The sequence below is a fragment of the Bos javanicus genome, chromosome 2 (assembly GCF_032452875.1).
Source record: "Bos javanicus breed banteng chromosome 2, ARS-OSU_banteng_1.0, whole genome shotgun sequence".
Taxonomy (NCBI): Eukaryota; Metazoa; Chordata; class Mammalia; order Artiodactyla; family Bovidae; genus Bos; species Bos javanicus.
The window spans coordinates 126,279,425-126,303,673 of NC_083869.1; the positions used below are offsets into that span (position 1 = coordinate 126,279,425).

General features: G+C 54.5%; 1 protein-coding gene across 6 annotated transcripts in view; it reads right to left on the reverse strand.

Annotated features, from left to right (window-relative positions):
* Positions 1–23,550, reverse strand: part of ZDHHC18 (zinc finger DHHC-type palmitoyltransferase 18) — a 28,369-nt gene extending 4,819 nt beyond the window's left edge. For 5 of the 6 annotated variants that reach the window (XM_061392162.1, XM_061392177.1, XM_061392171.1 and 2 more), the window contains exons 1-7: positions 23,138–23,550; positions 18,525–18,685; positions 4,053–4,202; positions 2,332–2,469; positions 2,155–2,203; positions 1,556–1,658; positions 23–135 (exon numbers count right to left, since the gene is read on the reverse strand). In XM_061392162.1, coding sequence (XP_061248146.1) covers positions 23–135; positions 1,556–1,658; positions 2,155–2,203; positions 2,332–2,469; positions 4,053–4,202; positions 18,525–18,685; positions 23,138–23,454 — 1,031 coding nt within the window. In that variant the 5' untranslated portion in view covers positions 23,455–23,550. Of the gene's footprint in view, positions 1–22; positions 136–1,555; positions 1,659–2,154; positions 2,204–2,331; positions 2,470–4,052; positions 4,203–18,524; positions 18,686–19,032; positions 19,188–23,137 lie in introns of all 6 variants that reach the window. The other variant, XM_061392151.1, reaches the window with a different exon arrangement.
* Between the last annotated feature and the right edge of the window lie 699 nt (positions 23,551–24,249).

Consider the following 24,249-nt stretch of genomic DNA (forward strand, 5'->3'; position numbering starts at 1 on the left):
CCACACACACCCCCTGGCTTACCTGGGAGGTAGGGGGCCACAGAGCACAGCACAGCAGTTGGTGATAACACTTTTATGGCTGTAGGGGTTGACGGAGGCCTCGCCGCCCCTCTTGTTGGACCACGAGCCTTTGATCTGCAAGCAGGAAGGAGCTCTGAGTCAGGTACTCCCTTCATTTCCCCTTCTAGAGGCTGGGGAAGACCAGCACATTCTGAAACCAATTCTGGCTAGCCTATTGGAGGGAATGTGCCTTTACCCTTTAGTCGTTCCGTGAGAATGTGGGGGTCTGCTGGGTGTCGGGGAGGCACCCAGAAGAGGAGGCTCTGACCAAGACAGAAGTCAGAGCAGAGCCAGAGAGATGCCTCCAGAGGAAGCTTTCGGGGTGCATCATTCCTTCTCTTGCCAGCCACCCAGGAAGGAGGCTAGTGCAAGGGCCCAGGGCTCAGGCTGACCTAGCTGTGAACTCTGGTTCTCCCAGACTTGCTCGTGACCCCGGACAGAGCACTGTTTCTGAGTCTCAGTTCTCATTTGAAAACCAGGGAACTCTAGCAACGCTGTCGAAGCATGAGATGAAACCCTGCCCCTCTCTAGCTCCACGGAGCTGGCTGTCAAAGGCACTGAGGAGACCAGCAGTGAAGGAGACCGGCTTGACTGCACCGTGGAGTCTTCCAAATGTATCTGGCCATGACGCCCATTTCTGCTTAACCCCTAGTGATATCCTGCAGAAACAGCCCCCAGGAAATCACCTTGGGAGAAGCTGGCTGATGTCATTTCTGCTCTGTACCAATCACCCAGCATGTGATACCCTGTCATGCCTGTTAAGTTCCTTTCTCCAAATGACAGGCTGAGGTCAAGGAACGTATTTTCCGTTGGTCCATGGGCCTCTGAGCAATATTAGATGCCAGCCCTGGGACAGATGCTCTCATTTATTGTTGCTTGGAAGGATGGGAGGGGAGGGGTCAGGTCTGGCCCAGGGCTCAGCACATAGTGGGTGCTCCAACAGACAAGGTTTGTTGGTAGAGATCTACAAGGCAGCAGGGGGAGTGGGGAGGCTAATGGAGCTTCAGGCTTCTCTCTTGACCGCCCCCCTCACTAAGGATGCCTCAGAGAGCCCCAGGACTCCCTGAGAACAGTGGAATCGCTGTTGTCTACGAGGACAGCGTGATGGGCCTGAGCTTCCGAGTGCAACCCTGGCTCTGTCCCTTTCCAGCTGGTGACCTGGGGCAAGTCACTCAGCTCGGAGGCAAAAGGACCCAAAGAGAGGATGGAAACTGCAAGAACTCTGGAAATGGTAATGAGCCGGCCAAGTGTATAGCAATGGGGTCAGTGCTGCTCTGGTGGGGTTAGGGAGAAAGCAACCTCGGGGCTTGCCCAGGGTCTCCCAGAGCCCAGCCCTGAGCCCTGGAGGGAGATGCTGGGCTACCTCGCCTCTCTGCCTGCATTTTCCCAGAAGTTTGGGGGTCAGGGCTGCACTGTGGCTGCCCAGGCTCCTTCAGCCCTGCCCCCATCCCAGGATCTGGCCCAGGGATGAGCTGCTGCTCGAGCCTTTACTCACATCTTCATTAGTTGTCAGGTTGGAGGCGACGAGGTAAGTGTGAAACCCTGAGAGGCCCAGGATGGACCAGATGGAGAAGAAGCAGATCACCAACTCCAGCACGGTGAGCGGCGCAGTCAAGGACCCACACGGGACCGGGGCTGGGAGCCTCCCTCACCAGCCTCTCTCACCCATCCCTCTGTGCAGCTACTCCCCCGGAAGGGAGGTAAGTTTGTAACCGTCTATAATCTCAGCAGATCCTCTCCTGGGCCACAAGGAGGGTTCAAGAGCCCCCACAGGGCAGGACAAGCCCAGGGTCATGGACGGAAGAGGGAACTGAGGGTTTCAAATACCAGAGCCACGGACAGGGCACAGTCCAGAGAGCTGGGTATCTCAGGGGGCTGTGCTCCTGGGAGTTCTTGGCAATTCTGGCCCCACAACAGCCCATTCAGAATGGGCTCTGACTTGGGGGTGAACAGGAGCAGCTGGCACGCTGGATTCCAGAGGACAAACATCAGCTCTATCCCATTGCCCTCTGTTTACAGGATGTGGTGTGGGGACCCGCCTCAGGGAAGGGGCCTCAGGTCCCACCAGGGCTCCCCCTTGCCGACAAAGGATATCTCGCTGGTGTCTCCTTCAGAGTGGAGAGGAAGTTGCTTCCCTGAGAGCCTGGGGAGGAAGAGACAGGAGAGGGCATGGCTCAAGGGACAGTGACCACGGTCCCTTGAGCTGGCTGAGCTTGCCCCCGGCCCTCCCGCTTAGCCCTGACCCACCCCCCTCCGTCACCCCTAACTCACGCAGCGTCAGGTGGGTGACCACACAGGCGAAGATGAAGGCCGTCAGGAATGAGAGGGAGAGAATGAATGCATAGAAGAAGCGGTAGTTCCGTTTCCCCACACAGTTGCCCACCCAGGGGCAGTGATGGTCAAACCGTTCTGGAAGGGCCAGGGAGGCAGGTCAGCGCCGGGGGTTTAAGGCCTCCCGCCACAGCTGGGTGACCCCACCCCCTCACCCTGTCCACATGCAACTCTCAGTTCCTCGACACTCCTGGCCTCTGGCCCTTCACCTGCCGGTTCCTCTGTGTCTTGGCTGCAAGGCCACATCCTTGAGAAAGTTCTCCTTCAACCTCAGAGGAGAGTGAGGCCCCTGTTATTTGCCCCACTTCCCTGGCACTTGTCCTTTGCAGCACTTTGCCTACATGGGTTTATATGTTTATTTACAATTAGCAGGTTGGCTTGTAACCCCTTCCCAAGTGCCGTAGTGGTAAAGAATCGCTTGCCAATGCAAGAGATGCAGGTTCGATCTCTGGGTCAGGAAGATCCCCCGGAGTAGGAACTGGCAACCCACAGTATTCTTGCCTGGAAAATTCCATGGACAGAGGAGCCTGGTGGGCTACAGTGTGTGGGGTCGCAAGGAGTCGGACGCGACCAAACACAATAAGCACAACTGTAACCCCTGCTCCACTGTGAGCTCCATGAGAGGGCCTGGGCTGAACCCCAGGGCCTGGCAGAGTCTGGCATGAAGAAGACCCACAGAAAGGACTTGCTGCCTACGATCCTGGCCCCTTGGCAACAACCAATGACCCCTGCTCCTTAGCTCTAGAACAGAGGACCGGGGAGGGGCGGGCCCGCTATAACTTGTGGAGAAGCGGCATTGGAGGCCTAGTCAGAGGGCTGAGCTCACACCAGCACTGTGTCCCAGGGGTGGGGTCATGCCCAGGCAGGTGAAAAGTCCCCTGTGGGAATGTAGGTCACAAGCCTGACGCAGGCCTACACCGGGCCAGCGCCCTTCACAGAGGGTGGGTGGGGCAGATTCTCAGGGAGGAACGACACCCATTGAGTCACCCATTTCTCGGCCTGCTGTCCGGGTGCTCCCCCGGCTCCCCTGCTCAGGGAGTGCTGAGCTAGCGTCATGAGCTCACCGCCCTGGGGACTGTGCACAGTCACCATGGCTCAGCTCACCTGGGTCCTCTCGCAGAGCCTCTCCCTTACAACACCCTCCCAGAGGCACACCTGGGTCCCTGTCTGAGCTGCTGGGCCTCCAGAGAGTGGCGAGAGGGGACGAGACAGTCTCTGGCTCCCCAACAACCACGGCAGTCGTGGGTCAGGAGCTTAGCTTCCAATCCCAGCTCCACCCTCTCTACCTCACTGGCATGAACTCCTCGGTTCCCAGATTCTTGTCAGTCCAAAACCCAGGACTTTCAGCAGAGCTGGCCCTGGGCCACATGTCTAGAATGTCATGCTCCAGACTCTGGATCCTGGACCTGCTGAGGACCAAACCAAGGCGTCTCTATGTCCATTTCAGAGCTGGGGGAGGAATCCACCCACCCTGGGCTGAAGCTGCGATACCACTGGTCACATTCAGGGCCCCTCCCTGCAGCCCCTCCTCAGTCAGAGCAAATCTGAGGGAACCAGACTTCCTGCCCAGATGCCCCAGCCCCCCCACAAGCGACTCCCGGTCTCCAGGGCTCCATCCCTCTCAGGACTGCCCGCGCCCCCCTCTGCTGCCTCCCACTTACCCACACAGTTGTCGCAGACGCTGCAGTGTGAGGTGCGGGGCGGCCGAAACATCTTACAGGTGAAGCAGTACTTCAGCTTCACCACCTGCCCGTTGATCATCACCTCCCGGGTCCGAGGGGGTGGCCGGTACGTGGAACTGCCTGTGTTGTCTAAGAAGGGGAGGAGAGACAGATGGGAGATGGCCAAGCCCCGTCCGGGGGAGGGGGGAGCCAGTACTGCCTGGCCAGGACGAGAGAAGCTTCAGGGAAGCTGCTTTGGGGGGACAAACATTAGGGCAAGATGGCTGCCGAGGGCATCGAGAGCTGTGACCACCCACCAAGACTTGCTGCCAAGCGCTGTGGAGAAGCTTCACACCCCTGCTCACGTGCCACTTCAGGAAGGGCTTTCAGGGAGGGAGACCTGGGAAGGCTTAGTGAGCTTCATCTGCATCTAAACATCCCAGTGAGCTTTATTTGCATCCTTATCGTCTGACCCACCAGGGACTGTAAAGAATCCACCTGCAATGCAGGAGACCTGGGTTCGATCCCTGGGTCAGGAAGATGCCCTGGAGAAAGGAATGGCAACCCGCTCCAGTACTCTTGCCTGGAGAATCCCATGGACAGAGGAGCCGGCAGGCTACAGTCCACAGGGTTGCAAAGAGTCAGACACGACTGAGCGACTAACACTTTCACTTTCTTTCAAACAAGCCTAGATCTGAGTTCTGGTTTCCAGGAGGGACAGAGGACACAGTGAGAGCACGCTATGAGGAAGCAGTCAGACGCAGGGTGTGTGGCGCCTGCAAGCACTGCCCTGCTCCCTGACGAATGCCAGTGTCACACTGCATTTCAACTCTGCTCCAGTTAAGAAAGAATTTTTTAAGAGTCAGTGTCGCTTACAAAAGGAGAAGGGAGATGCTTCTAAATTTAAAGATTTAAGAGATAGAAACCAGTGCAATGCTTGATCCTAGAACGGATCCTGTTTTCAAAAACAAAACAAAACAGGGGGCTTCCCTTGGTGGCTCAGTGGTAAAGAATCCGCCTGCCAGTGCAGGAGACGCAAGCTCGATCCCCGATCCAGGGAGATCACACATGCCTCGGAGCAACGAAGCCCATGAGCCACGACTACTGAGCCTGTGCTCCAGAGCCTGGGAGCCGTAACCACTGAAGCCCGTGGGCCCGAGAGCCTGTGCTCAGCAACGAGGGAAACCATTGCAATGAGACGCACCCCAACTAGAGAGCAGCCCCTGCTCTCTGAAACTGGAGAAAAGCCCGCGCAGCAATCAAGACCCAGCATGGCCAAAACATAAATAAATAAAATTATTAAAAAACAAGACAAAACACAGCAACAGAAGAAAGTTGGGGAGCAAGGGGGAACAAGTGACTATAGATTAAAAATCTGGGAACCATGAATTCTCCTAGACGGGATAATGGAATTGTCATTATGGAGCAGGGTATCCTTAAACCTTGGAGATACATGTTGAAGTATTTACGGGGTAAGTGTATATTTTACTATGTGTATAATTTACTATGAAATGGTTTAACGTGACATATATGTTTGTGTGACACATATGACACACTAGTAACAACGATTTAATCTAGATGGTGAATTTATACAAATTTGTTATACTAATTCTTCCCACTTTTCTGAACGTTTGAAATTTTTCATAATAAAAATTTTAAGAGAAAAAGAAATGCAGAGATACATGATATTCATGGATTGGCAGATTCAGTATTAGAAAACAATTTATTCTCTCCAAATTAATTTTTAGATTCAATATAATCCCAGTTGGGGTTTGTGGGTGTGTGTGTGTGGAAATCAACAAACTCATTCTAAAATTCATATAGAAATCAAAGGGCCAGGAATAGCCAAGGCACTCTTGAAGAACAAAGCCAGGTCTTATACAGCAAGACATTAACACTTATGATAAAGCCTTAGTACTTAAGACAGCTGGGTTTGGGTAAAAGGGGAGAAATGCTGACCAGTGGAACAGAACAGACTCCAGAAACAGGCCTAACATGTATATGATCATGTGATTCAGGACAAAGGCAACATCACAGGGCCAAGGAGGAAAATGGTCTCTTCCTGATAAAACAATGCTGGATCCACTGGATACACAAATGGGGGGGAAAATGTGACTGTCAGAAGGACTTCCCAGGAGGTGCAGTATTAAAGAATCTGCCTGCAATGTGGGAGACGCAGGTTTGATCTCTGGATCAGGAAGATCCCCTGAAGAAGGGAATGGCTACCCACTCCGGTATTCTTGTCTGGAAGATTCCACAGGCAGAGGAGCCTAGCAGGCTACAGTCAACGGGGTCACAAAGAGTTGGACGCGGCTGAGCACACATATTACTGTAAGCCTGCCTCCCACTTAATACAAACTCAATTCCAGATGGACTACGGTGCTCAATACAAAACGTTTTGGATTAAAAAAAAGAAAAACAGAACAGCTTCATGACTCTGGAATAGACAAAGATTTCTTAAATAAGACACGAAGGAACTGATCATAAAAGAACAATTTGATAAACAGCATTTTATCACAATTAAGAACTCCTGTCCATCTAAAGAGATTATTGAGAATGAAAATATGACCTTCAGAGTAGTAGAAGATATGTGCAGTATGTTTATCTGACAAAGGACAAAGGATGTGTATCCAGAGTCTATAAAGAAGTCCTATGAGTCAGTAAGAAAAAAATCAGACAGCTCAATCTGAACGCGGACAAAAGATTCAAACAGGCATTTCATAAAAGAAGCTGTTCAAATGGCTAATAGACACATGAAAAAGTGCTCATACTCATTAGTCATCAGAGAAATGCAAATTAAAACCACAATATGCTACCAGTACATATGCACCAGAATGGTGAACATGAAAAAAAATATATATATATATATGTATATCTCAAGTGTTGGCAAAAATGTACAGCAACTCAAAATCTCATCTGACCACTTTAGACAACAGTTCTGCACTAACTACCAAAGCTCAGCATGTGCAGCCCAGCAGTCCCACTCAGAGGTGTTTTCCCAGCAGAAATGCACATGAGTTGACGTGCACCAAAGCCAAGTGCAAGACTGTTCTTAGCAACAATTCTCAAAATAGCCAAAATCTGGAACGACCCGAACTCCCATCAGTAGTAGAATGGAGAAAAAAACTGTAGTATATTCACACAACAGCATTCTATACAGCAGTGAGAACGAATGATCCTTAATTATACACAACAGTATGAATGAATCTCACAAATGCGTAAGTGCACAAAATGCTCACAAACAGGTAACCGTAATCTATGGTGTTAACAGCCAGGACCATGGATATCCTTGCGGGGCGGGGGCGGGGGGTGACAGAGACTGGAAAGGGGAACAAGGCGGGCTCCGCCACTGCTTCTTGGTCTGGGTGTGCTAATTACATGTGTGTGTTCCCACTGTGAACCCTCAACAAACAGAGCACTTATGAGTTGTACACTTTTGGCAAGCCCGTTATACTTCAGTAAAAGCCTAGGAAAAAGGAAAAAGAAAACAGAAAGTAACTTGTCCAAAGTCACATGTTGGGTCTGCTGGCAGAACAGGGTGCTGAACCTAGATCAAAACCCATAGAGCTACCCAGGGAGCCTCTTGGTGCCCCAGGCCAAGAGGACCAGTGCTCCCCAGAGCAGCGGCTCCTTCCCAGATGGAATTCTGAGTCCCAGGGGCGCCTGGGATCCCCAGCCCTTGGCTATGTTTCCAGCCAGTAAACGAGATTGACTCCCCGATAATACCTCTACTTTGGCCACTTGCTCCAGTGACTACTTACTGAGTGCCTACCATGTGCCAGGCACTATTCTAGGCGCTTGGCATGTATCAATGAACCGGATTCGTGTCTCACATTCTTAGCTACCAGAGACTTTTGCTAGGCTGTCTCTCCACCACCTCAACTGTGGCGTGTTTAAAGTGGAGCTAAACGTCTAAGCATCTCTTCCTTAGTAATGGCAGTATGGTCAAGGCAGGGGGTTTGAGGCGAACAAACATACTCTGAAACTCAGTTTTGCCACAGGCTGTGTGTGAGGCTGCAGTCAAATGAATTTTTCTCAGTTTTATCATCTGTAAAATGGGAATAACAGGGAGGATGAGACATGAATTCTAGCTGCACCTCTTACTAGCTGGGTTTCTTCTGATGATGCCATTTACGAGATGTGTCACAAGGCAGATCATTTAACCTCTCTGCCTCTGTTTCCTTGATCACTGAATGGGAGTAAGGGTACTTACCCCATAGGGCTATTGTGAGGATTAAATGAGTTAATGCACGTGAAGCAGCACAAAGCAAATGCTTAAGAAGTGTACACTGGGGGACATCCTTGGGGGTCCAGTGGTTAGGAATCCACCCTGCAACGCAGGGGACACAGGTGCATCCCTGGTCGGGGAACTGGATCCCACATGCCACAGAGCAACTAAGCCTGCGCGCCACAACCGCTGAGCCTGCGCGCCACCGACTAGAGAGTCCGTGCACCACAATGAAAGATCTCACACGACAGAACAACGATCCCACATACTGCAACTAAGACCCCACCCAGCCAAATAAAAATGAATTTTTAAAAAAAGTGTGCACTGTTATTATCAGCTCATAGAACTACGGAGAGAAAGAAGGGAATGAGAACAGGTCACCGAGTGCTAGTGCGCTAAGCGCTTGCATATATTCTCCTCTTCAACATCTCCGGAGGGGCAGTTACCATCTTAATGTCCAGGCTACCGTTTAGGAGCCTTTTCAGCGAGGCGAGTGACTTGCCTAAGGCCACACAGTGGCAGAATCACGATGTGAATCCAAGTTCCTGAAGCTTGGGCTTGAGGTCTTTTTGTAAATTTGCAATTGCCACAATGAGTGTTATTCTTCCCTGCCCGGTTCCTTATTTCTCCTGATGGCACAATCCAAGGGCCACGAGGCACCTCAAACAGCATGTAACACAGTCCCCGGTCCCCAGCAGATACCCGATGCCGCTGCTCTCACTCTTTCAGCTCACAGATGAGGAAAGAGGCCCAGGGAGGTTACGGGATTTGTCCGAGGTCCCACAGCCGGTGAGTGACTGAGCCAGGGGAACCCAGTCTGGAGTTCCCCGGACAGACCCTTCCTTCTCCTTCATCTGGGCCTGGCCAGTCACTAGGTCTGGTCAAGTTCTTTCTTCATCACCATCCCTCTCCACTCCCAACCCCCATCCCAGCCCAGGCCCATATTACCGAACAGTACCCCCAAAAGACTCTTGCTCCCAATCCCGCTGCCTTTTAACCTGCCCTGCACTCACCATCACATTCCCCTAAATAACCCCTTTCAAGTCACTTCCCAGCTCAGAAACTATTCACTGGCCTCCCCTAAAAAAAATAGGATAAAGGTAAACTTCTCGTCCTGATATCAGGGCCCTCCACAGTTGTGTTCAACCTCCGTTTCCAGCTTTGTTCCCGCCACTCTGCCCTGGCTTCCTGCCCCCCATGACCCAGCCGGGCCTCCCTTCTCTCTGCTCACCAGGACTCACTGGGCCTCAGCAGCAGCCTCTCTGACCACAGGAGCCTCACACACAGCACAGGACATGCCCTCGACCCCGTGCTGAGCTGTGACAGGACTGCTGTGTGCGTACACTGTCTCCCCAGCTGGACACTACATCGCTTGAGAGCAGAGACAGTGGGACCAACAGGCAGCCCTGGGGCCTAGGACCTGTGAGGCAGCAGGCAAGGGGCAGAGACACAGGCGGGCCTGCAGTTTACGCCCTGACCCTCCCACCTGGAGCTGGTGCCCTCTGGGAAGCTGCTTAATCTCTGTGAACCTGCATCTGTCCAAGCAGACAAATAATGACGACCACCTTGAAGAATGGAAAGGATCAGCAAGGGTACAGGTCAAGGAACTGGCACTCAGTGAGTATGTACGTGTGCGCTCAGTCACTCGGTCGTGTCTGACCCTTTGCAACCCCATGGACTGTAGCCTGCCAGGCTCCTCTGTCCATGGGATTTCCCAGGCAAGAATATCAGAGTGGGTTGCCATTTCCTACTCCAGGGGATCTTCCCGACCCAGGGATCGAACCTGCGTCTCCTGCATTGGCAGGCGGGTTCTTTACCACTGCACCACCAGGGAAGCCCTGGTAAGTACTTACAACAGCTGTTTTCATGAGGAGCAGCAAGAATGTGCAACCTACCACACAACCGCACTCACTTCACATGCCAGCAAGGTCATGAACAAAATCCTCCAAGCTAGGCTTCAACAGTATGTGAACTGAGAACTTCCAGATGTACAAGCCAGATTTAGAAAAGGCAGAGGAACCAGAGATCAAATTGCCAACATCCGTTGGATCACAGAAGCAAGAGAATTTCAGAAAAACACCTACTTCTGCTTCATTGACTACACTAAAGCTTTTGACTGTGTGGATGACAGTCAAACAAACTGGAAAATTCTTAAAGAGATGGGAATACCAGGCCACCTTACCTACCTCCTGAGAAATCTGTGTGCCGGTCAAGAAGCAACAGTTAGACATGGTACAACAGACTGGTTCAAAATTGGGAATGGATTGCGTCAAGGCTGTATACTGTCACCCTGTTTATTTAACTTATATGCAGAGTACATCATGCGAAATGCTGGGTTGGATGAAGCACAGGCTGGAATCAAGACTGCCAGGAGAAATATCAATTATCTCAGATATGCAGATGACACTACCCTCATGGCAGAAAGCAAAGAGGAACTGAAGAGCCTCTTGATGAAAGTGAAAGAGGAGAATGAAAAAGCTGGTTTAAAACTCAACATTCAAAAAACGAAGATCATGGCATCCGGTCCCATCGCTTCATGGCAAACAGATGGGGAAACAATGGAAACAGTGACAGACTATTTTCTTGGGCTCCAAAATCACTGCAAACAGTGATTGTAGCCATGAAATTAAAAGACACTTGGTCCTTGGAAGAAAAGCTATGACAAACCTAGACGTGTATTAAAAAGCAGAGATATTACTTTGCCAACAAAGGTCCATATAGTCAAAGCTATGGTTTTTCCAGTGGTCATCTATGGATGTGAGAGCTGGACCATAAAGAAGGCTGAGTGCTGAAGAACTGATGCTTTTGAACTGTGGTGTTGGAGAAGACTCTTGAGAGTCCCTTGGACTGCAAGCAGGTCCAACCAGTCAATCCTAAAGGAAATCAACTCTTGAATATTGAAAGGACTTATGCTGAAGCTGAAGCTCCAATACTTTGGCCATCTGATGCGAAGAGGTGACTTATTTGGAAAAGACCCTGATGCTGGGAAAGACTGAAGGCAAAAGGAGAAGAGGGCAAGCAGAGGATGAGATGGTTGGATGGCATCACTGACTCAATGGACATGAGTTTGAGCAAACTCTGGGAGATGATGAAGGACAGGGAAGCCTGGCGTGCTGCAGTCCATGGGATCACAAAGAGTCAGACACGACTGAGCAACTGAACAATAATAACAAGCAAGGCACAGGACCTGGAGTCTGAAACGTTGGGTTTGAACCTTGGTTTTGCTAGTCACTTGCTACTTTAGGAAGTCCCTTCACCTCTCTGAGCCTCAGTTTCCTCATCCATAAAATGGAGACAAGACTGTCTCACTCTCACAGAGCCATGGTGAGGGCTGAGTGAGAGGCTGGGAGGGCAGCCCTGAGCACAGCACTGGGTTCACAGGAGCCTCAGTCCTGACAAACAGCTCAGGCTGTGACACGTAGGGTATAGAACCCCCCAGCTCCTCCCAAAGCTGTTGATACTGCTGCAAACTCAACCATAATCCTGTTCCTCAGGCCCTAGGTCCCAGCACCTGCCCCTGCCCACTGGTGTCTCCCAGACTTGGATACAGGCTTTGGAGCCAGACAGGCACGTGGATACGAATCTTGGCCCAGGCGCTTACTAGCTGTGTTGTGTGTCAAGTTGCTTAACCTCTCTGTGCCCTCATCTGCTGCAAAAGAAAATGGGCCATAATCGAATCCACCTCCTAGTGCTGTTAGGAGATCAGGCGAGAATTCATCAAGTGGGTTTAGCGAAGTGTCAAGCAGCTGGCAAGAGATTAATAAACACTAGCCATTACTATTACTGGTGTTGTTTCTATGGAACACTATATTCCAAACAACTGATTTATGAAGAGACTTGACAACACAACCCAGCTGTGAGTGAAGAACAGCCCCAGACCCTCTTCAGGGGCCAAGAGAAAAGTTACTGGACCCCTCACTGGATTCCCAGAGGCCCTCCCAGGGCACAGGGGTGCCCACACCTCTCCCCAGGGCAGGAAGAGAACTCCTGCCTGTATGCTCTGGCCTCCAGCAGCCAGGCCTCCTCCTCTCTAAAACTCTGAGAAAGAGGAAGTGAGGCTCTGTGCACCCAGCATCTTCAGACTGCTGGGAGCTGAAGGTGGAGAAGAAAAAAGGGCCACATTGGTACAAGGGTGCCACCCAGATGCTGAGTAAGGTCACCAACTGCAGGGTCCTAGACGGGGCAAAGGAGGCCTTGTGGGCGTGCTGCTACACAGGGGAGCCCCACGTGGAGTAGGGGAAGACAAGCAACTGTTTGCTTTTTCTCAGGTCAGACAGTGCTGACCAATAACCGCCCTGGAGTTGGCCTCAGAATCTTCCTCAACCCCATTCCTCCTGGCACCCATCACCAGTGGTAACTTGTTAGTGCCCAGAGCCAAGGCCTCTACCCACGCCGACCACAAGGCTCAAGCCTCTTCACTTTCAGCAGAGGAAAACCACTTTCAAAGTGAGTGCACATTCCCTGTTTCACTTGTACCCAAACACCCGGCTGGGATGTGTGCCCGACTTTTATCCACTTCACTCCAACAGTACAAGGTGGGGCTGAAATTAGAACCCTTGTCCTCCAGGGCATTCATCTGTCCCTTCTTCCAGACACAAGCATCTGTGATGTCAAGTTACTGTACAAGGCCCAGGGTGGCGGGTAAGGGAGATAGAGCTAAGTACCCAGAGGTGAGTCAAACGTGGTTGCATTGTTACTCAGCGCAGAACACAGTTGTTGCAGAAATGAATGAAGCAGCAGTAATGAGACAGGCTATCCCTGCCCTGCGGGAATCTAAGATCTCCTCCGGGGCTCCGTCTGGTGCAGGCTCTGCCCCAAGAAGTAAAAATGGCACCCCCAGGTGGGAAACTAAAGCCCCCCGGGACGTGGTAATGAGTGGGAGGCTCCTTCTCGCTAAAGGGCTGGGAGAAGGAAATGGATCTCCTACACCTTTCTCTCAACCGAGGGCCTGCTCTGGGTCTCTTCACCCCAACCTAAGCTCCAGAGACACGCAGCCCCAGCTCTGCAGAGTGAGCCTGAATGGCTAGGGCTGAACCAAAATCCCGTGGTTGGCAGGGAGGCCCCTGGGGCTGGCCATGAGCTACTGAGGAGGTGTTAGGAGGGGAGACCGAGCACTTCTACTTGCCCTGCTGGGCCCCGATGCTGCCCTCCCGTTGCCCCACCTGCGGAGGAAACAGCTGTGGGTGCCCAGCTCCCAGGCTTGATGTCAGCCAGGGCGGCCAGGCTGTGAGCACTGAGGTCATTGCAATCTCCGCCTGACCAGTTCTGTTCCTTATGGAGCCCCTGCCACAGGCAGGCTTCCTGGCAGGCCTGGGGATACAGGAAGAGCTTGGCCTGGGGGCAGAGTGAGCAGGAGCAGTGGATAATTACAGAGTCAGCGCAGGAGGCACCGAGTCAAGTACAGTGACTCTGGGACCAGCGTGACCTTATTGTGAAACCTGGCCTGGCCCCTCGTTAGCCTGTGATTTGGAGGAAGTTGCTCAACCTCCCTGAGCCTCAGCCTCCTCGCTGGGTGATGGCAGTTTCGACCTTGTCAGATGATGATGCCAATGAGAGATGGAAAGATGTAACCCAGGGATGGTCAATCAACGCTGTTACCAGTGTCTGCACTCAACACCATGAGAAGACAGAGTGGAATACGTGGGGCAGGGGGGCAAGAGGCAGCATTCAAGAAAGCAATGAGAGGGACTTCCCTGGTGGTCCAGTGGTTGAGAATCCACCTTGCAATGCAGGGGATACAGGTTCGATCCCTGGGTGGGGAACTAAGATCCCCCATGTTGCAACTACAAGCTCGTAAGCCTCAGTGAAAAGATCCCAATAGGGGCAACAGAGATCCTGCGTGCCGCAACCTAGACCTGGCGCAAATACACAAATAAATGTAAAAATAAACATTTAAAAGAAAAGAGAGCAAGAAGGGATGAAGAAGCTGCACTGGATGGGAAAACGGGAAAGAGTGAGACCTCAGGCTCATGCGGGTGGGGGCAGAACACGGCAGCAGAGGGGACCCCGGGAGCCAAGGCAAGAGTGTGCAGTGTAGCTGGGGAGCCGGGGAGTGGAAGGAGGTGAGGAGGGAAGGGTGGCCCCGAGCCCACCTTGGTTCTGAAGGCCAGTGTGCCTCAGGGGGTGAGCTTTCAGGAAGGTGGGGGACGGTGTGTCTCCGGGTCATGACACTAAGCAGCCCTGAATCACGTGAAGAGAAAAGGCATTCCCAGTTTCAATTCTCTTTCACGCCTTGACTCCATCAGGGCAAGGTCTCAGCTCACAGGCCTGATCGTCACAGGCCTCAAAGTAACTGCTTTCCACAGGCAACTGTAACCACCAAGGATTCTGTAACACTCTTATGCTTTTGTCCTTACGATAATCTTCTACTTGGAACAAGTGGCTTCTGCTAACAGGGGTGATACACATTTTCCAATGGAAAAATACATTTAAAAGCAAGCCATTTACTGGAAAACTCTAAAGAAAGGAGGGTACCAAGGTGAGATGCTGAAAGGGCAAAACCACTCAGGTTGTACGTCAATGGCCGATCTTCCGGAAACAGGGCTGAGGGCACTGGGGGCGGCCCACGTTCTGAGCTGGGGGCAGGGGGCCGGGTCTAACGTGGATCTTGGAGAGAAGACTGCGACCGAAGGGAGAGCGGCCGGTGGAGCACTGAGCCAGCGGGGTGGACAATGAGCTGTCCTCCCCGGGGCAGTGGGCTTCAGAAGGACCCCCACGGGAGACATCCTGGAGACAGACAGGATGTGGTTTGTGACCTGCCGTGTGGCGGCGGAGGGAGAGGCAGCTTGTTTCTGTCGTGTGAGCTGTAACCGTGGCTAGGAGAGTGTCTATCACCCGGATTCGGGTGTTTCCATGACCTCCCATCACACCAGGGGCTTTCAGGGGCAATGCTGCCCCCTCCTACCCCTTCTCCAGCTGCCCAGAGCCTGCAGGCGGTCCAGATGCCAGTCTCACTGGCTGTCAACTCAGGGGCTCAGACCAGGGTGGCCCACCACCGCCGTCGGCCTGAGCCTCTGGGGTTTCCCCAGACATCTACCGCTAAAACAGGGACCGTCCCGGGCAAACTGTGAGGCGCTGGCCACCCCACCCCAGACGGTCCTTAGAGGGTGTGAACCCTCGAACCAGATCCTGTGCGCCTGGAATTGCTGTCTATGGGGCCAAAGCGAGAGGATCACACTGTCTGCACGGGTGCAGGTCCCCAGTGACCAGCTCATGTTTATATAAACAACTTCACCTGCCTCAGAGTCAGCCCCCAACCTTCTCGAAAAGGCTCAGGGACACCACAGGCCGTGACTCGCTCCACAGCTCTGGGTGCTGCTGCGGCCACCACCCTCTCCACGACCACCGCTAAAGGGACAGCTCGTGGGAATTTGCCGTATGACTCAGGGAGCTCAAACTGGGCTCTGTCATAACCTAGAGAGGAGGGAGGGAGACTCCAGAGGGAGGGGACAGAGTTCACCCGTGGTTAATTCATGTTGATTTATGACAGAAATCAAACCCATGTTGCAAGGCAATCATCAATCGATAAAAAGTAAATAAACATTTTGTAAAAAGGCTCAGTGATGTTAGTCCTTTTAAAGAAAATATGTTTCACCTTGAGGAGAAGCCTCCAGCTCAAGTTCAGAATTCAAAGGCCCCAAAGATGCCACCTTCCAGGCTAGGGAACTGATCTCAAAGGGATGTTTCCAACCCTGACGCTCAGGGGTCCACAAAACTGTCTCCACCCCATGCTCCAAATTATCTGAAGCATCCGTGTCCAGCTAACACTGCCTGCTCAGCATCCACACCGGCCCCTTTGTCCCACTGTCCTCTCCTTGGGCCCCATTGATGGAGGGGAGCTCCCCTCACACACCTTCCTGTGCTTGAAGTCCACTCACACCTCAGGGTTTGGCTCAGGGCACCTCTCCAGGAAGCCTCCCTGAAACCTCTCAGCAGAAGACACTCCTGGTTCCTTCTATCCTCTTCCAACACCCGATCTCACCTGTGGCGGCCAGACGGGGCTTCCCCCGGGGACTGAGCAAGCCTGGAGACCCCCAGAGGGAGGGTTCACATCAGCTTCGCACCCCAACCCCCACCTCCGTGCCTCCTCTCCCGGCAGTCAGGAGTCAGCATACAGAACTGACTCATGAATGGCCAAACCGATGACATCTAATTGGGAAACATTCCAACTGTCTTTCCACTGGTCACTGAAGGAAGCGAGGAGGGCCTCACAGAGGCTGGTGCATTCAGCCCCCACGTGCAGACAAAGTGAACAACACACTCACCACCTAGGAAAGACTGCTGGGCCTGCCTGACGATTCTGTAACGACCCAGGGCCAAGCCGGAAGGACGAGGCGCTCTGGGAAGCTACTTCAAAGGTATGGCCCCACTGGGGTCACACAGGGTTCCCAGACACTTGAACTGAGACTTAAGAACAAACAGCACGTGGCGTGGAAGACCAGGACGTGTCCCGGCCGCAATCCCAGGAGGAAAAACACAGGGTTTGGGAGCTGAGGCTCCGGGGCCATGGGACCCTCTGCCTCAGTTTCCGCAGCGGCACAGCCAGCCTCATAGCTGCAAGGATCTACGGGAATAAAGGATGGGATGCACTCAGCACAGTCAGGCTCTCCCTGAACCTGGGGATTATTCCGGTCAGTACGACCCAAACAGCTCACGGAGAGGCCGGAGGGTGCCAGGCAGCCAGGCCTCTGCGGCCCAGACTGAGTTGGACATTAATCCAGCCTCATTAGCCCCGACCTGGAGGGAGGAGAAACGGGGCTGCCCGCAACCAGCTGCCGGGTCAGACCTGGGACACTGGAACGGCGGACACCGGGAGGCTGAGTGACAAGGGCCCAGGGGTGCAAGAAGGAAGGAAGGAAGCTGGATGCAGGCTGGGGAAAAAGGCAACCGAGGGTGTGGCCGAGGACAGGCCAGGGCAGTGGAAGGAGACAAAGAACAGACAGGCACGGGTGAGCGTGCCCCCCCAAGCTGCTCCAGAGCATCAGTGGACGGACTTCCAGGACAGATGCCGCAGGGCTCTGCCCCTCGCGGGGTTGCCATGGCTCTTCAGAGGCAGCTGGGCGTTTATTCAAAAGTCTGTCTGAGAGTCACCCTGTTAGAGGAAGGAGCCAACCACGGACCGGAAACCCCCGAGGTGTGCAACCATCCACGTCACTGCTCAGCAGGAAGGAGCCAGGGTGGAGCAGGCTGAGATTAAGGCCCTGGCTGTGGCGGTGCCCGGCCACCTGGGGGGGCAACCTGTGCAGCGGCTCTGGGAGGCCAAGGGCCACCTGGGTGCTGGTGGCACAGGTCCTCTGTGGCCATGCCGGCCTTCCTGCCGTCCCTCAAACACACCAGTCTGCTCACCGCTCCCAGCTTTTGCTTTTACTGTGTCCAGGCCACACGTGACTGGCTTATCTCAAGGCCACCTCCTCCCGAGGGCCGGCCTGACCATCTCATCTAGACCAGCCCACTCCCCACCCCAGCGAGCTCTCCCCAGACAGCGGCAGCGGCTCAACCCCTCATCTCTGCAGGTCCTCGTGTCTTTGCTCGGGTATCAGCTGCTTCACAAGGCATCCACCCCCCTATACAATTGTATACCCTCCCCCCAGCTCTCCCCCTGCCTCCCCAAGCTTCCTTCTTCTCTGTGTCGTAGCCTAGATATTTGCTAACTGTCTTTCTCCTCCCACTGGAATGTCAGCTCCAAGAAGACAGGGATTATCATCGGATTTGTTTGCTACTGTATCTAGAAATGGTGTCTGGCACGTAGTAGGGGCTCAGTAAATGTTTGATGATTGAATGAATAAGTGCGTATGAATTTTTAAAAGCAGGGGTTCTGGTTAGAGTGCCTAGGGTCCTATTTGGGCTCTTCCACTTACTGTGTGACTTGTGACCATTTACTTAACTTCTGAGAGACCCAAGGTAATCAATCAGTAAAAGGAGAATAACAACAGCACCTGTCTCACGGGATTACTGCAGGATTACATGAGATCATGCATATAAAGAGGTGAACACAGAGCCCAGCCTCCTGTAAGTACTCAGGACTATCTGGCTGTCAACACCAGCCCTCCCATGCAGGTATTTCTTGCTTATCCGCTCACTTGCTTATCCTCTGCTGCTTGCACTCTAGCATCAGCTCCAGCTGGCCCTGCTCGTCCCTGGACCCCCAGGGCCTAGCACACTGTGGGAAGAGAAAATCAGGCCTCCTCTCAAATCAAGGAAGGCGCAGTTTGCAGACACAGCCGCAGCTGGAGCAGGAGCCTCACCGATCTGTTTCTCCAGGGCAGCTGCCTCACAGACCGTGGCCCGGGGCAGGATTCCAGGGTCGGTGAAACTTGTCTGCAGCAGGCAGCTCATGACGAAGAAAAACAGGATGGCAGCAATGATGGGGATGGCGAGGGTCAGGTGGCGGGCCAAAAAAGGACAGCTGGAAAAAGAGAGGGAGAGAGGCGTGAGCAGATACCCCGGGGGCTGCCTGGGGCACAGGGTTGCAGCTCCAGGCAGGCGCTGTCATCCCAGCAAACACCCCATGGTCCTGAACGGATGCAGAGGTACGGCCCCTGGGTGAGTGCGGCCACATGCCTTTATGTCCTTCCGCCCTGCCCTTCCGTGCCTAGAGCAGACATCACTAATTGATCCTTGCACTTTCTCCCTGAGCACCTGGCAGACGTGACCAATAGGTCCTGGCACTCAACCCCTGCACTTGGCTGCAACCTCCGAATCCTTCTACACACAGAGTTTCAGGCAGGCGCCACCAATGAACTGGACTGTCACCTGAGATGACTCATCCATGACGATGTTCACACATTTATTCGGTCACTCCACATGTGTTTACTGAGGTCTTTTCCGTCTTCCTGGTGGCTCAGGTGGTAAAGAATCCACATGCAATGTGGGAGACTGGGGTTCAATTCCTGGGTCAGGAAGATCCCCTGGAGGAGGAAATGGCAACCCACTCCAGTATTCTTGCCTGGGAAATCCCATGGACAGAGGAGCCTGGTGGGCTACAGTCCACGGGGTCGCAAAGAGTTAGACACGACTGAGTGACTAACATAATTCCAGTCTTAAAGGCAATACCTTTAACAAGCAGCAGGGATAATGGCTGCTTGTGAGGAAGACAAGAGTCCCCCTGCTCTTTCAATGAGGCTTAGTCTAGTGGGGAAAACAGATATGTAAACAAAGAATTGCCACACAGGGTGTAGCCTGTATAATGGGGAAGACAGAAGTAGCAGAACAGTTAGGAAAGACTGGCTGGAGGAGAGAAAGCCTGGGCTAGAACCTGAATGAGTCGGGTCCGCCAGGTAAAGGGGGGCTGAGGGGAGAGCCTGGTCCAGCCACTGTCACCCAGAGACCGGCATCCCCGCTCGGTTCTGCCAGGCCCCCTGGCCCCGGTGAGCCCCAACAAACAGCCCGCGCACAGGTCTAACGCTGAGGCCCACCTATACTATTAACTAGCGTCCTGCGTGGCCTTCCGTCCCAGGGCCAGGGTGGCCCCTGGCGGGCTGAGAAACTACTATCTGGGGATGACTGGGCGTTGGGAGGCCTGAGTCAGCCCAGGTTCCAGGAGCCGGCGAAGCAGCAGGAACAAACCTGTGGGTTATCTACAGTTTCTGGAGCCTCCGCTGTCGGAGGGTCTGGCCTCCAGAGAGGCCCTTCCCTTGAGGAGCAGAGACTGCCAAAACCAAGGGCTCCCAGGGGGCCACGTGCTGCTCCAAACACATCAGCGGTCCCCGGGCCTGAGTCTCAAACAGAGCTGGGCCCTCCGTGTCACCCACATGACAACTCAGAAAAGTTCACGTACAACTAGACTTCTTGGGAGACGGAGAAGACCTGAAGTCTGAGACTTGCAAAGCCCTCAGAGACAGCAAGTTCTGGCCGCCTGGTTTTACTGAGGGAGGACCCCAAAGCCCATGGGCAGATCCTAAGTCATCTGGCCAGGCAACAGCAGGATGGGGGTCTCCAGGCTCCCAGCAAATGCTCTGTCCATTTCATTCAACAAATACATGTATTTTCTATTGTACTGTAAAATAGTTACTGTATCGAGTGCCTACTACATACCAAGCCCTGTTCTTGGCACTGTGGGTACAACAGTGAGAATAAATTCCTGTTCCCATAGAGAAAGGCAAGAAGCTAACCAAAGCATAAGTACCGTATGTCAGATGGAGGTAAATGTTTTGGAGAATAAGTCAGGGCAGAGGTGGCAGGAGGCTGGGGTGCAGCTGCCTCTGTTATAGGGATGGTCAGGGAAGGACAGGAGAAAGTGTGGGAGGGAGCCAGGTGGCTCTCTAAAGGAAGAACATCCCAAACCATGCAAAGGCCCTGAGGTCGGAGCGCACACGGAGGCTACTGAGCCTGGGAGGGAGGGCACAGGGGACAGTGGGAGGAGAGGGGACAGGGAGGAAGCCATCACCAGGGCTCCAGCTCTTATCTAGAGAGCCACGGGATATTCAGATCTGACGTGGAATTAAAGGAGCCCTCTGGCTGCTGTGTGGGGTAGGAAGCAGGGCAGAAGCTGGGATGCCTGTGCAATAACGCACCCAACCCAACAGAAGAGAACACCATTCACATCAGGAAAGGTCCCTGCTGAGAGCCCTGAGAGAGTCCTCTTACCCTCCAGGCCCTCACCAATAGTGTTCCCCTACCCGGGGCCCCCACCGAGCCCCCACCCCAGTCGAGGCCCAGGTGAGCTCTGGGCCTGAACCCAAACCTTCTTGCCAACGCCACCAGCCCAGGTGAGGAGGAGCAGAGACAAAGAGGAGATGCTCTACCAGCCCTCCTGGAACCCAGAAGTCCTCGCTGCCCCTCCCTCTCTGGGGACAAGCCTGGCACCCGTGAAGACATCCCCTCAGTCCAGAGGAAGTCCTGCTTCTGAACGGACCAGATCCCACACTACGGGGTCACAGGGGCCAGCCTGAGCAAGCACCACTTCCTCCTGCCTCAGCTAGGGCCCTGGCTGGGAGGGCCTGGTGGAGCCCGAGGGAGGCTGGAAAATGCACTTTCAAAAGACCCACATGGGCCAGCCCAAGGAGGTGGATCTGAAACTCAGCCCAGGGGCCATGCTGGGGACCGGTGGAGCTTCCCCAGAGCTTCTGCTTGCTCATTATTGCAGAACTTTTTAACCCACCCTGAGTCAGAAAGGCAAGCTGAAAGGGAGAATCTAATTTGTAGAAAGTCTTCACCTTGCTTCAAGGGGAAGCCCAAGGTTGCAGAAACAGGGCCTGGCAACTGGAAAGGGTACCTGGGGGCCCCTGTCTTTGTGGCAGCCCAGCCAGGGCCCTTGGGAAGGGTTTTCTGGTGATGACAAGTAATAGCAGCAGCCAGCTCTAGACGCCTATTACCAGCTGAAAGCTTACGTGCCTAGATTCATGTCATCTCGTGACACCCTGAAGGGATGGGTAATGTCATAAATCCTGCTTTATAGATACGGAAACTGGGGTCTGAGAAGCAAAGTGATGCCCCAAAGTCACTCACTTAATGCCTGGTGGAGTTGAAATCTGAACCCGCTCGCGGGCTGCAGAGATGGCGTTCCCGACCACCTGGGTAACTGAGTAAGACCACAAAGAAGGGTGGGCAGCAGAAGAGGGAGAGGTGGGACTCACGCAGCCCGAGTGTGTGCATGCAAGGAAATCAGGGAGAGGTGGGACTCACGCAGCCCGAGTGTGTGTGCATGCAAGGAAATCAGGGAGAGGTGGCTCAAGCTGGAGATCAAGCGTACAGTAGAAAACTTCTGATTCAAAGATGTGACCTGGTAAAGGGACACGCGTCCCTTCCTCCATCCCTAAAACGGAGAATCTGTGTGGGCCAGTCCTGGGTCACTGGGGACATGAAGAGGTCAAACGCCCACGGAGACAAATATGACCTGTCACACAGAAATACTTCGGACTCGTGAAAAATAACAAGGCGCTACAGCTGTTCCTGCCATGGAACCAGCCAGAAGGTGCTCTGGAGTGTTGGGAAGAGAAGCAAGCCAGGAAGTCAGGGGGCGGGGGCAGGGGGCTGGGAGATGTCTGGGGGGACCACAGGAGGAGAGGGAAGAGCAGAAAGCTCTGGAGAAAATGAGGAAGGTGCAGAAGGGGAAAGGGGAGGTCTGAGAGGCCCAAAGATGAGGGTCTAGGGTGAGAACCACTGAGGGGAAAGTTAGGGGGTCGAGTCTGAGAGTAGAGAGATGACTAGGGAACCCTGGAGGGAATAGGGAAGATGGCTGGGGAAACTGGAGGTGAGAGTATATAGCCAGACGCCAAGGAAGACATTCAGAAGTTGTCTGGAAGGGATACAGAGATAAGATGTCTGGAGGGGTCAGAAAGAAGCTGGTGGCAAGAGACAGTCCAGAGGCTAGGATAGGAGCTGCAGAGGCCTGGGGCAGCTTCCAAGAAGGCAGAAAGGATGGGCGTCCTGGAGAGACACGGGGAGGGCGGTGTTCCTGGCCAGAAGCTGGCAAAGGCAGAATGCCAGGGAAGGAGGGGGTACTAAGGGAGGGGCAGGGATGAGGCGGCTGGCAGGGACGGAGGGGACCAGCTTAGATGATGATCCACATGGGCAAGGGGGAGATGCCGAGTCTGGGAGGGTTGGAGGGGACCAGGAAGGAGAGATGGGGGATAAGCAAGGAGACGGGAGAGGCCCGAGGGCAGACTCTGAGAGGCACAGGGAAGATGCCGGCCAAGGAGGGGCTGCGAAAGGAGGGTGCCTGGCAGGTGCTGCAAAGGGTGGAGAGTCGGGGAGGTGGTAGAGGAGACGGGGTGCCCGGCAGGCGACCAGAGGAGCTGGAGTGTCCATCAAGGCCTGGGGAAGGTGAGGTGAGCGGCAGGGGGCAACGGGGACCGGAGGGGACGGGGCACCTCGGGGGGCGGGGACGGGGAGGGTTGGGGGGCGCCGCGGAACTCACTCGAAGACGAAGAAGAGGACGGTGGTGGTGAGGATGAGCAGCAGCGTGAGTGCGAAGACGCCGCCGTGGCCGGCCAGCATGAGGCGGCCGCCGCAGTAGAAGCGGTTGCGGCCCGGGAACACCTCCCACTTGCGCCGCGGGCGGCGGCCGAGGCTCCCGCTGCCGCTGCCGCTGCTGCTCCAGCGCGGCGCGGCGGCGGGCGGCGGGGGCCCGGGGCCCGGGCCGGGAGGCGCGGCGGGGCCGGGGCGGCGCGCCCCAGGGGAGGCGGGCGGCGGGGCGGCCCCGGGGCTGATCTGCTGGTACTCGCAGTCCTTCATGCGGCCGGCCGCGGACCTCGGCTCCGCGCCCCGCGGGCCGGCCGGGCCGCACGGGGACCGGGGCCGAGCGGAGGAGGTGGTAGCGCTGGCGGCGGCAGCAGCGGCGGCGGCGCGCGCGGCGCGCGCTCGCAGGGGGCGGCCCCATGGCCGGCCCGCCCCGCCCCGCCCCGCGCGGCCTCCCGCCGCAGCGCCCCCTCCGCCCGGGCTCGGGATGGCGCTGCGGCCGCGCGGCGGCCGGGTCCCGACCCGCCGCAGGGCCCGGACCCCATCCCGGGCCGGTCCGATCGCTGCCGCACGAGGACGCGGCCGCGGAGGCGCGCTCCAGGACGCTTTCTGCTCTTTTGCAGTCAGACCATTTGTTGGGCGTCCCCTGGGTGCCGGGCACCGTGCCAAGCCCCGAGATTTGAGAGGTGATCTACTTCTGGCAATCTGGATTTCCAGGGCCAGGCTTCACCACCCATCTCTGAAGACTTAATGGACAGGCATCTCCCGGGGCCGGCAGGGGTGGGCTCGGGACATAATCTGCTTGGAAGGCCAGCGGCCTGTTAATTACTGTCGTGAACTTCAAAATGCCCAAGGAGTCTGTGCGGCACATCTCTGCCCCCTTCACCCAGCTCTGCAATCAGGACCCAGACCCAGTCTTCCTATCCCCTGATGGGGTGGATGCCACAGGGCCCCAGTGTTTTTCGAGAGTTCAGGGTGTATTCGTTTTTTAAGTGCTGTGTAACAAATTACTACACACGTAGCGGCTTAAAACAACATCTTATATCTCACAGGTTCCAGGTCAGGGGCCCA